At 39.1% G+C, this 13190-nt stretch overlaps 1 protein-coding gene across 1 annotated transcript in view; it reads left to right on the top strand.

Annotated features, from left to right (window-relative positions):
• Positions 1-13190, top strand: part of LOC139720294 (DNA-directed RNA polymerase III subunit RPC1-like) — a 37690-nt gene that overhangs the window by 13020 nt on the left and 11480 nt on the right. Inside the window, exons 14-29 of the mRNA XM_071631656.1 lie at positions 47-187; positions 1341-1410; positions 2274-2401; positions 3146-3281; positions 3975-4139; positions 4775-4859; positions 5416-5503; positions 6302-6413; positions 7031-7144; positions 8117-8212; positions 8415-8476; positions 8980-9135; positions 9775-9896; positions 11261-11343; positions 11831-12019; positions 12737-12975. Coding sequence (XP_071487757.1) covers positions 47-187; positions 1341-1410; positions 2274-2401; positions 3146-3281; positions 3975-4139; positions 4775-4859; positions 5416-5503; positions 6302-6413; positions 7031-7144; positions 8117-8212; positions 8415-8476; positions 8980-9135; positions 9775-9896; positions 11261-11343; positions 11831-12019; positions 12737-12975 — 1986 coding nt within the window. The remainder of the gene's footprint in view (positions 1-46; positions 188-1340; positions 1411-2273; positions 2402-3145; positions 3282-3974; positions 4140-4774; positions 4860-5415; positions 5504-6301; positions 6414-7030; positions 7145-8116; positions 8213-8414; positions 8477-8979; positions 9136-9774; positions 9897-11260; positions 11344-11830; positions 12020-12736; positions 12976-13190) is intronic.

Genomic DNA, 13190 nt, shown 5'->3' with positions numbered 1-13190 from the left:
GTATCCAAGATCGCTTACACCACCTTATTCTTTGGCTTCTGCACAGGCCAGAGTGAAGCCCTTCCGTACGTTCCGCTTCAATGCGTGTGTGTGCACACCGTACAACGCCGACTTTGATGGGGACGAGATGAACCTTCACCTGCCCCAGACTGAGGAGGCTAAGGCAGAGGCTCTCACCCTTATGGGGGTAGGTTGATCTGATACAGGTTTCACAGAGAGGCCTGCAATATTTTGAGGAGCTGCTGTGGCTCAGTGGACTATCAATAAAAAGGTCCTTAGTTCAAGTCCCCAGGCATTAGTGGTTTCTGCCCCTGGGCAAGGCTTTTTACCCTCTTTGCCTAGTGCCTTGAAAGGGACTTTAAGCTGTCCATCTCGCAGTTGGCTGCTGAGAATCATTCACTGCTTCCTTACCAGTCAAGTAAAACATATCATCATTTAATACAATTCTATCCAATTCAGTTCAATGCAGTTCACTTCAAATCATTTCAGTTCAGTTCCCTTCAATTCAATTCTCTTCTTTTTCAATTCAATTCAATTCAATTCAATTCAATTCAATTCATTTCAATTCCATTCCATTGATTTTGATCAATTCAATTCAATATAGTTGAAGTTGTGGTAACTGCAGTTACTTCAGCAGCAATTAAGGTCCCTCGCAGCAGAGTAATCAACATGCTTTGCTTATTGTAGCTGCAGGTATTGTAATTTGCAATTTACGGCAAGTCTGTGTTTTCGTAAGCCTTGCTCTGTTTCCATATCCTCTGTATGTGTATGCCCTACCTTCGCTGACTTGTGGGAGTTCAAATGCAGTCTCCATAGAAGAAACGTTGCGTCCTTGTATGGGTAGTTTAACTTTGTGGCCCTGAGTAGTGCTTGAGTTCTTTTTGACATGTTGGAGTCAAACACTAAAATATTGCAAGGGAACAGTGTGTAGCGGTGATAGATCAATGTTGAAATGTGACAAGTCCCGAGTGTAGCTACCCTTCTTTAAAGGCCCTCTGAATTTTGCCAAGTTTCACCAAACCACATTTTTTTGTTTTGTTTCAGAACAGCATTTATTTGAAAGCCAATCAAAATAAGAGATATCCCATGAACGTCTCATTTCTTTTTAAAGTTGTGCAGTTTCTGTTGAAGATATCTACTGGTTGTCTCAAGATAAGACTTGCTATTAAATTATCAGGAAAACAATATATTTTGACTCTACATCAAGTGATGATTTATGTTTATGATGTGCATTTTAAGTCAACGCACAGAAGATGTTGCTTTCCCAGATTATCGGTTTAGCCTGTTTGCCATGGTTTTAAATGTCATGGATTCAATAATGTCACTTCTAACAATAACAGGTGAAGTCTAACCTGGTGACTCCAAGGAATGGAGAGCCTCTCATCGCTGCCATCCAGGACTTCATTACAGGTATCACTCCTGTCTTCTCTGAACTAAAATCCTCTAATGGATATCTTAAATGTTTACTCTTATGTTCCAGATTTCTTTTGATAGAGCTGTGTTTTGCCAATCCATTCATCTATACAAGTGAGCTTTCAGTTCAAAAGAGCTCTGTAAACATGAAGAATCTGAAGTTTTACACAAATTCTCCTGCTGTTCTGGAATAGTATACCAATGGAGCTGATTTCTCCAAGTGTGATATTCCAGAAAATACGGTTATTGATAATTGCTTTCACTCTATTGCTTGTCCAGTGGAGTACAGTGAAGCCTGGTGCTGGCAGCGAGCAGATTAAAAGAAAAATAATACTAATAAAAAAAAAATGATGCATGTATTGTAAGATGAAGTCTTCAATGGGAACCCAGCTATATTGCTTAATGTCCTAGAAAGTGTTGGTGAATAATCATTTATGACTATACATGCAACAGTTTAGAAGTCTGTGATTATGATTTGATTGCCCAATGACACAATCGTTTGCCTTACCCTGTTATGGCAATGATGATGAGAAAAATGAATGCAGTATTACCATTATGTGCATTGCCATTGACATTTACAATGCATCGGCATGGCATGGATTTATTACTCATTTTGTCAGTAATCAAAATATAACTAGAAGTAGTAAATTTAGAGAAACAGAAGTTACAACAGCAGCAGCAGAAATGATATCATCACTAGTAGTAGTAGTGGTGGTGGTGGTTTTGGCAGTATGGTCTCAGGCTATAAAAACCATGAGAACTTATTGAAGTGTTGTTGACTGGGAATCAGTTAGATTGCATCATATCCTCTTGTGCCTACAGCTATTGTTGTACACTTGTTCATGGATGTGTGTTTCTAGGAGCATATCTGCTGACGTCCAAGGAGGTGTTCTTTGACCGGGCCAGAGCTTGTCAGCTGGTGGCTGCAATGTTGTCCAGTCGGGAAGAGAATGTCCGGGTCACTCTCCCTCCTCCGGCCATCCAGAAGGTAACCCCTATTACACCGTCATGTGAGATATGTCATTGGGAAGTGGGCAGTTTTGTCAGAATAGCTTGTTTTTTGAAAATCTTTGTTTTGTTATACCATATATTTACTGACATTTGATCATTCTTCAGAGCTAACTTGTGAAATACCAGTAAATAAAGTTTGCATTTTTAATTTCATGACATATTGCTGTAAGAGGAACAATAGGGTTAGGAAGGAATGCTGTCTTGCAAGATAGCAGTAAGATAAAATACTCTAGAAATGGTAAGGGAAAGGTTAGTTATACTTCTTGCAGACTCTATGGAATTATAACTATATGGATAACCTTTCACATACTCTATCGAAAGTTGGAAATGACACATATATTTTTCAAAGAACCTGGGTGTGTTACTCTGTACAGAATAGTGTCACCAGCTCTTCAAACTTGATATGACAGAGTTCCTTTTGTTCCTTCTGTTATGTAGATAGACATGAAAATATTGTAATGAATTTCTTCCCATCCAGGGATAGTCCATTGCAAAATATTGCACAATCACCCCAGATTGTTATTAGGGAAAACTGTGCATGTACATTTTTAAAGCCGATGTGACAATGAGTCAGCTGAATATACTTACCAGGTTTTTTACGCAAATCAGTGGTATGTCTTAATTGCGCTACTTGATAGGAGGGTAGGAGTGTTTGTACACGTTTCATGCTGAACACAGTGCAAATGAGGATTCGTGATGTCATAACTTTGTCTTTGTTCAGCCGGTGCGACTGTGGACTGGAAAGCAGGTCTTTAGTCTCGTCTTGAGACCCAACGTACATAGCAATATCGATGCCAATCTCCGCACCAAGGGTAAAAACTACTCATCAGGAGAAGATCTGTGTATCAATGACTCCTGTAAGTCCAATGTTCCATCTTTCTTCTCTTGCAATAAATTTAGGTTTATTTGTACTGAATCTGCGAGAAAGTACTTGTTCTTTTTGTGTGATCGCACCCATACCCTAGTAAATGATCTAACCATCAAGACCATGTAAGACATTAGGTCGCAAGTGTGCCTGATATTGGGATTTATATGAAGCAAAGCAAGTATTGCATTTGATGGGACCAGTCAAATGCCAAACATAATACTAGTAGTTTTCTTTACATCTAATCTGTATGCTATATGCTTTCAAATTTATTTAGCAGCATTAAACAAATGTATTTAGCCAACCCCTTCTTTACGAGGGTATGAAAAACTTAGGGATAAAATGTGTGCCAGAGAATTCTGCAGTTTTTATAGATGGATTTTGAAGTGGCATCCAACTGCCAGAAGATAAAAACATATTAGAATTTGTCATAGCCATATCACATTGAAGCACTAAATCCAAATGTCCTGATAAGTATGCAGGATATTTTAGTTATGTCCAACATAATGTGATCTTTCAAGTCTTACTACACATCACATATCTGTGGTTCCTATAACCAGTGGATTTGAATGTACTGAGAGTGTGAAGACCTCAGATGATGCTATGTGGAAAGTAGAGCGACCTTATCATGATTGATTCATATGCAATTTACTGACAGTGATTCTTTGTTTATCTCTGTATCTAGACATTGTTGTCCACAACAGCCAGCTGATGTGTGGTGCCATGGACAAGAGTACTCTGGGCTCGGGGTCTAAGAACAACATCTTCTACATTCTACTGAGGGATTATGGGGAGGACGTGGCCGCCGACGCTATGAGTCGTATGGCCAAACTCTGCCCTGCCTTCCTCAGTCAGTATTCACTGCACAGTCTCATCATTGAGATCTGTACAGTCTTTAATAATGTGTCTGTATTTTTTTCTCATAGGGATACTGTGTACACTGAATATTTCGTGAGGTTTTTATCTTCGTGAATTTCATGAATCGGGTGCTATCGGGGGAATGTAAAAACATGTGAAAAATGTCAACTCCAATCCCAACATGAATGCAACATGCGGCATTTCTCCAATCAGTACTGTACTCCACGATCACGAATTTAACCCCTCACAAAAATTGTCAGGAAGCCCCAATGCGCAAAAAATTTCACACTCGCTAAATATATGGCGTATACGGTAGAGGAATGTATCTTTAACCTGTTGAAGACTAGTCCCTAGTATACTCGGGCAGGTGACTATAGGAAATGTGTGTTATAGCAAAATCAACTCATCCTCAATGGTTTAATGATGTACATATCATGCAGACTGGTATTTGTAAACTGAACATTTTTTTCTATTTGTGGTATCCCTGTACTGTAAACACTCTGTAACATATCCGTAGTCTGTTGTCTTAAATCTAGTCAGACCATAAGCATTGCGGATGATTCCTTCAAAGCTGTCACTGTAGTCGAGACTACAACGTATGATTCCCTCTTTGCATGAAACAATCAGGTAACCGAGGATTTTCCATCGGAATTGGAGACGTCACGCCAGGAGTCGGTCTAATCAAGGCCCAGAAACAGCTACTCCATGCAGGGTTTGTTGTTACGACATCAGTCTTCCTAACATATTTATGGATTAAGTTGTAATTGCAGGCATTTTGTATATGTAAGAACCATTGCTAGAGGCATTTCTTTTAAATGTCTGTAGTTGATAGTCTCAGCATATGGTTGAGAATGTATTCAAGCAAGTTTAGTTGAGCAGATTGTTTGTTGAATCATGCTAAAAAGTTTTTACAATTCATTCTTACGTAATTGATAGTGTATCATATGAGGTCAAACCTTGAAAGTGTTGACTGCATGAATGCATGGATTTGCACTTTCTTCATGACCTTTCTCAAGATATGGTTATAACAGGCATTATGTGCTAAGGCATCTTTCATGACAGAAGAGGGCCATTCATTTCCTTCAAGAAAAAGCTAACTTTTGGTATTTCTGCGTGGTGCATATTGGCACCAAATTTTCCATCATCAGAGAAAGCCAGAAGCTACATCCATTTGTACAGTTCCATGTCATCTTGCTTTAGTGAATAGGAAAAGAAAAGAAGATAGTTTGTAACTTTCCTGAATGTCTTCCTGTTTGTTTTGTTTTTAGGTACACCAAGTGTGATGAGTACATCATGGAGTTGGAAAAGGGAAAGCTACAGACCCAGCCAGGATGCACTGCTGAGGAAACATTGGAGGTAAGGAACATTAGAGATTTAAAAAAAAAACAAAACAACAACAACAACAACAACAACAACAACAACAACAACAACAACAACAACAACAACAACAACAACAACAACAACAACAACAACAACAACAACAACAACAACAACAACAACAACAACAACAACAACAACAACCATAGATCTTCCATGCAAAAAAGCTGCAATAGATTCCATTTTCCTTTCATAGGATGTGTGCTTCTGCATGATGATGCATGTCTGACTTACCTTGAAGTACAGTTGAGGACAAATCAATGGAGATTAATCATGATTAACACTTTATCTTAAAAGGTGCCCATTTTTTCTCTTCTTGATCGACTGTAGACTTTTTTCAGAAAATGTTACTATGACTCTGAGATCAGCAAATGCAAAGAGGGCAGTTGTATATATCTTTCAAATGAACCGTATTTAGGAGATATTGACAATGTCTGCTATGTGTCACATATATATCTTGAAAATTATTTGAAGACTGTTGATGACGACATGGCATGGCATTTGTACCGAAAACCAGATTTGGATTTTTGTGGTAATAGATTAATAAGCGATTTTGCAGCTCTAAGTTAAAAAAATCATGAAAGCATTATTTGAGCATGATTTCTTTCTTATTGTGGTGAGGTCGTGCCATACGACACCCCTTTCCCTCACAAGGGTACAACAGACGTTCAAATCATTAGCTTTATGAAAACTCTCTTGTGAGATGATAGCATATGTGTAGTTGTTTGAGGAAATTTTAAAGGGTCGTCATCAACCTTGCCTTTTGTTTTATTCCAGTCGATGATCCTAAAGGAACTGTCCGTGATCAGAGACCATGCAGGCAAGGCCTGTCTACGAGAGCTGCACAAGAGTAACAGTCCTCTCACCATGGCTGTGTGTGGTTCAAAAGGTATTCAAGCTTGACATGGAGTATTCTATGCTCACGTTGAGCCCTTTGTAATCAGATGTTACAACCAGCATTTGCATGATTCTTTGAGAGATTAAAAATGGTCGTAGCAGTGTGATTTAAGAGTTTTGTCATCCTTGTGAGGTATTAAAGTACCCAGTACCAATCAATATCTTACTGACAAAACAAAAACACAAAATGCACCAAAACTGTTAAAGGTGAAAAGCTCTGACCACCGAGATTCTGAGAGAACGTAAGGTGTAGAAGGGGAAGAGATCTAATACTTTCTTACTCAGTATGCCTTTGTGTTCCCTCATGAACATGCTTCATGTTTATTCATTATATGTGATGTTCATAGAGCAAACTGGACCAAAGAGCTTGTAGCTGTTCTTAAAGCACCTAGGTATCTCTTACAGAGCTTTGCCAAATGTCATCTTTCCCAAAGGATATATGAATCTTCACTCACACATCATTTTGTGGGCTTGCAACCACTCAACTGGGTCCATGACATGATAAGGGTAGGTCATCAAAAATGGGATAGGATGTATTCAAGATCCTATGCAAAGATGTGCTCTTAGCTCTTCTCTATACTGACTGAGTGATTTATTTGCTTCCTGCAGGTTCCTTCATCAACATCTCTCAGATGATAGCGTGTGTCGGACAGCAGGCCATCAGCGGGAAACGTATCCCAAATGGATTCGAGGACAGGGCCCTCCCACACTTCAAGAGACACTGTAAGCACTTTGCATCATACTATAACATCCTTCCTTAACATCCTTCATAACAAGTGTGATGCTCTCTGTAGGGGAAAAAAAAAAAACCTTCTGCGTCTTACACATCAGACCTATATTTCATGAAATATTAGACTGATGGTAGTTGGAAATCATTGGTAAGGCTGCCAGTCTTTAATGTATCTGCTTGACATCAAGAATACCTTGTATTTTTTTTTTTAACCTGAAATTAATATGAGCCTAATTGCAGTGAGAGGCAGTTGATTTTTACATATAGACCAGGTTAATGAACCAGGAATAGACCTCGTTTTATAATGATCTCTGCAGCTTTCATGCTTGACTACCTGTAAAAAGGTTTTCTTTCCTGATCAGTTAATCAACAAACATCATATGAATTCAAAGTCCTGCTTCATGCGTACAATTGAAAAGAAAATAGCAGATGGAATGAATGTATTGTCACTAGACACATTTGGCCAGATACATCCATCACCCAAGATTTGTGGTTTAGCTAGTCAATCTTGGATTAAACACAATAACCCTGTCAAAAAGTAACAGACACTGTTGCAAAATGTTCAAAATCATTTTCTTAAGTTGATGTCAAGTATTAGCACATAACAATCCATGAAACAGATTTCTCTTCATTTTTCACCAGCAATGTGGTCTTGTTGAGAATTTAATTCATGAAGTTCAATCATTGTACTAATCAACAAAGGTGAAAATGTATAAAATCATGTGGTCCACCCTGATGTTGTTTGAACTTATTTCAAACCTTGAATTTCAGATCTATTTTTTATATATCTCATTTTCAAATTTCAATTGCAAAATATTACTTTTGTCATTCTTGAATTGTCTCATGTTTCCTTTCTGGTGTTTCCTGGTTAGTGGTAAGCATCAGAGTAGTCACATCTGTTGAATCATTCTCTATGTGAATTGATAGAAGTTGACCTAGAAAGTGTGAATTTTAATTTCTTGCAGCAAGAATTCCAGCAGCGAAAGGCTTTGTCAAGAACAGCTTCTACTCTGGTCTGACTCCCTCAGAGTTCTTTTTTCACACCATGGCTGGAAGAGAAGGTGAGATTATACACTTGTAATAACTTATACAACACTTTTCAGGGATTAGAGTTTTGCCTGTATATGTATCAAATCCTTTGTGAATGGTTGAAGATCACTTATATAAGTGGTTTTGTTGATATCATGTGTTGAATGTTGCATTATAAAGACATTTGCTATGTGTCTACTGTTGACTCATTGTTTTTCTGATGTTTCATTTTAGGATTGGTTGACACTGCTGTCAAGACTGCGGAGACAGGATACATGCAGAGGAGGCTTGTCAAGGTTGGTTTCTGAGATGGCAGTGACAGTGACATAGTAGCAGTCCACAGACCAGACTAGCATTATAGGAATCAATCTTGGCACACCTAGAAAAAAGCAATCCAGCTCAGCAGTACAAGAGTAGCAAGGAATCAAAGTTTAGAGTGTGCTGAGTTTTGATGAGGATGAAATGCTGGAAATGCTATTGACTGCTTTCTGTAGTCACTAGATCATCCTATGAAAGTAAAATAGTGTTGAGAAACCCAGTAGAGTGACAGGTAAGGTGTTGAGAAATTATTTGAGTGAAGAAGCAAGTGAGTAGCTGTGCCCTATTAACTGCAGGTAACCATCATGGAAAAGAAAACAAAAGCCTTACAGCAGGAAATCAAAAATAGGCACACTATAAAAGGATATAGTTGTACAATGTGTAAGTATGTGGTACATGTATGAGATGATAAACATGTTTAGAAATATTTATTCTATCACTATCATGATTTGATGTTTTGTTCTGAATGCCTTCTGTTTAGTCACTGGAAGACCTCTGCTCCCACTATGACCAAACTGTGCGTAACTCCATGGGGGACATCGTCCAGTTCAGGTACGGAGGAGATGGTCTGGACCCAGCTGCAATGGAAGGCAAGGACACCCAGGTGGATTTCGGAAGGGTCCTGCAGCATGTCCAGGTAGTTATGTTTGGCTGATCCTGGATTTTAGACCCAGTCCAGGATTTTAGCTGTGGTCCTTACACTGGTACTATTGCGGAAGATATCCACTTTATCTTCTGAATAGATGCCTTATATATGATAAATATGATGCCTTATATATGATAAATATGATGTACAATTTCTTGTGTGATTTTAGAAGCACTCACAGTGAAGAAGTGTTGATTAGCCTACATTTGTAGTCGGGCACAATTCTGTGGTAGGGCATTTTTTTTTTCTTATTACTGTTTGTTTGTTCCTTCCTATTTCTATAATTGTTAAACAAACAAACAAATAAACTTCATAACCATGTAAAGATCATGGTTCCCTTGTAAATGTCAATATCTCATCAAGTTATGCAATGGAACATTGGCACAGAATCAAAGCAGCTCAAAATCTTAGATATTATAGCATGGTCAGATGTCAGATATGTGTTTAATCAGATATAACTCCAAAGTGATAACCAGTATTATTTTCTGCATTTATGATTTGCTGTCTGTATTCTTTCTTAGAATCCAAAAGATCCAAGACACAAAGAACATAGCATCAAGACACCAATTCCATTCCATCGACAACATAATGCATTTAAATGATATCATTGATGTGTTAATATCTCATCAGAACAAGCACCCTTGCAAGGAGGAGTATTCTCTAGGAAGTGTCCAGATCCAAGAGCAAGCCAACAAGATGATGGGAGGTGCAGAGCTGGCTGTCTGCAGCAATGAATTCAGGCAAGCTCTGAGGTGAGCATCACAAACACAGTGTGTCAGTTTATGATCCGAATCACTGCCAGGGATCATCGTAGAGAATGGTTGTTTGCCTCTTTAGCTCAGAACCGATTTATGGAGTTACTTGAAGAAAAGTTTTGTGTGAGTTTCTTGTTTTTAACTTGCTGTTCTGATGCTCTGTGAAATCTGCATAACGAACGCTTTAATGATAGGAAGATTAAGGACAGTGATGTGGCTCAGCTGGTAGCAGATCTGCTTTGCAATCATATGGATCGGGTTTGAGTCCCATCGAGTGTAGCTTAGCATTGTTCTTTGCAATCATGGAATCCCCTCTTATAAGAGGCAAAAACACTGTCCCTTGGATAGGGCATTAAATGGAGGTCTCGTCTGTGAGAGAGTCGCGACTCACACAAGTACAGTGCACTCCCGTTACAACAAACACGGTTATAACGAAATTTCGTTATAACGAAGTAAAACTGCTGGTCCCAAAATTATCGCAATTAAGGTTTATGGTACAAAATTCGCTTATAACGAACACGGTTATAGCGAAATTTTCGTTATAACGAAGTCTTTTCCGAGCCCCACTGACAAAGAAAAACAAAAGAAATGTGCTTCGTTATAACGAAATGCAGATCGCTTTCGAAAATACGTAGCAGAACAAGCATTTTTATAGCGTCTCTGCATGGGAGAACGCTTCACATCACCGTGTGTTTGCTCCGTGTGTCACGCACAGTTTTAAATGTAATATTTAAACGAAATTAAAAAGGTACCATCCCATTTCACATTGCTTTCCAGTGTACGATGAGTATTCAACAAACAGAATATAATAGGCCTACTATGCATGGTTTCCTTGTTTTTGTATATTTTTTTGTTTGGTTATAACGAAATTTCGTTATAACGAAAGAACACTGCCGGTCCCGAGCATTTCGTTATAACAGGAGTGTACTGTAGCAGATCTCACTTCATTCATTCATCATGAAGAGCAGGGTGCTAACCCAGTGAAGAGGTCTACCCATGTACCTACACCAGGAAACGGGCAAACAATTCAGACCCCTCCTGAGTCGCGCCAGGTGACTAGCAATAGTCAGCAAATCGAAATGTTATGAGCCAGGCACATTACACTATATGAAGAAATAGAACATGGAAGATTCCTCTAAAGAAATAAAGTGACATGCTTGAGAGCATAAATGTGTAAGGAGTAAGAAAAGCATAAATGTGTGAAGATTTAGAAAAGCATAAATATGTAAGGAGTTAGAGAGTAAGATGGCAGGATAATGAAAGCAGATGGGCTGCTGGAGGAGGAGGTAAATGAGTCTCCTAATAACACTGAGAAATGAGTGTACAGGAACTCTCTTCTGGATCACACTTATTTTATCTAGGGAATTTATCAACGACTGCTGTGCCAGTCTCCAGACAAGCCGAGCTGCGTACAAGATCAGGGAGGATCAGACAGAGCCAGATGGTAGGACTTAATGTTTACTGCTTTTCTTTTACAGGCCTATCTATTTCTCTCATACTACTACAATTGTGTGTTTGTGTCTGTCTGTTTGTCTGTCTGTCTAGGTGTGTGTATCAGTGTGTCTACAAGGGTGTATGTGTGTGTCTCTGTGCTTGTGAGGGTGTGTGTGTGACAAATGTGTCGGAATTAGACTGTGTTATGGTATACGTCAAAAACATTTCTCACAGTATATATATGCCACATTCTGCACAGCTTACAAGAATTATAACACTCTGTACACATATGCAAAGCATGTGACAACATATGCTTTGAGGAAGTGAGATCAAAGTTTGTATATTGATTGATGGCAGGGTTCATGTGAAATAACTTGTGAAATAATTTCTCCATAATTCAGCTCAAAATGAATCTGATTTATTGATCTCCTAGTCAGGTTTGAAATGTTTTAACATTGTGATATTCACACACCATTCACCACTCATGTCACATCCAGTCTTATACCAGCTTCACCGCATCACCACCACACAGCTGAGGGAGTTCCTCATTTTGTGCCGCAACAAGCACCAGAAAGCCCGCATCGAGCCTGGTACCGCAGTGGGTGCCCTGGGCGCCCAGAGCATTGGGGAGCCAGGCACGCAGATGACCCTGAAAACATTTCACTTTGCTGGGGTTGCCTCCATGAATATCCTTTCAATTCTATCTTCTTGCTTTTAATCATTTGTCAAACATTCCACTAAAATAAGCCTTTTTTAATAGAGCAAAGTTTTTGGATCAGTGGTTTTGCAACTTTTAGTTTCAAACTCTTTCCTGTGTGAGGTGTAAGGAAAACCCTCCAAGGTTTTGCAGACTTTTAAGAGGAGATAGTAGCAGGAACAAGCACAATCCAGATTCAACAAAGAGAACATATAGCAGAGATTCTGATGTGATTGCACACAATGTTGCAGACTTGTAATAATGAATGAAAAGTGCATTTTCATCTTTACAATTCAAATTCACTTACACTCAAGGAGAGAGTGAGTTCGTACTCGCGCATCATGGACATTGTGTTGGGTTCAAAATCCTGGTGGGAGACTGCACACCTTTGACAGGTACCATGCTAGTTAATCTTGATAAATGGATAAACAGACGTCTACATAGATGACCGCATGATCAGTGTCGGCTCTTTCCTTGGAAAGCTTGTAAACTCAAGTCAATTGATAGTTATAAGAAGTATGAATTGTGAATTGCCAAGTGAATTTAACTATAGCACAGAAAACAAGAGTAATGTCAGTGTAATAAAGAAAAATAAATAAAAAAGTTTGTATCAGTTGGTGAATTTTTATTATAATGTCACGGCAAACTGAGCATTGTGCTTGACCCACTGGCAGGAAGTAATCTTTCCTTGACCTCTGACCTTCACATATCACCCTGGGAGTGCCTCGTATCAAAGAGATCATCAATGCCAGTAAGACCATCAGCACGCCGATCATCACGTCCCAGCTGGACATCGACCACGATGCGGACTTTGCACGGCTGGTCAAAGGTCGCATTGAGAAGACCCTGCTGGGAGAGGTCAGCGAATACCTCGAGGAGGTCTTCCTGCCTGACCGCTGCTTCGTCCTCATCAAGCTGGACCTTGACAGGATCAGGCTCTTGAAGGTAGACCTGGCCCAAACACTAGTACCACTTGTCACTTGTGGGGCTTCATTTTGTATGGGTGTCTGTTTGGTGTGATGACTACAAAACACTTTTCAAATGATGCATCATTGTTAGTTAGATTTCACATTACATCAATTGCACTCTGTCAGTCAGCCTTCTTCTGGGTACTGCAGTAAATATTTGAAATATGGACATTGTTGATCCTTTTCTGTTTT

The sequence above is a fragment of the Diadema antillarum genome, unplaced genomic scaffold (assembly GCF_040938485.1).
Source record: "Diadema antillarum isolate AM-2024a unplaced genomic scaffold, OU_Dant_1.0 scf00000126, whole genome shotgun sequence".
Taxonomy (NCBI): domain Eukaryota; kingdom Metazoa; phylum Echinodermata; class Echinoidea; order Diadematoida; family Diadematidae; genus Diadema; species Diadema antillarum.
Note: the sequence above shows the minus strand (reverse complement) of the source record. Positions and strands in the feature narration are given on the sequence as shown.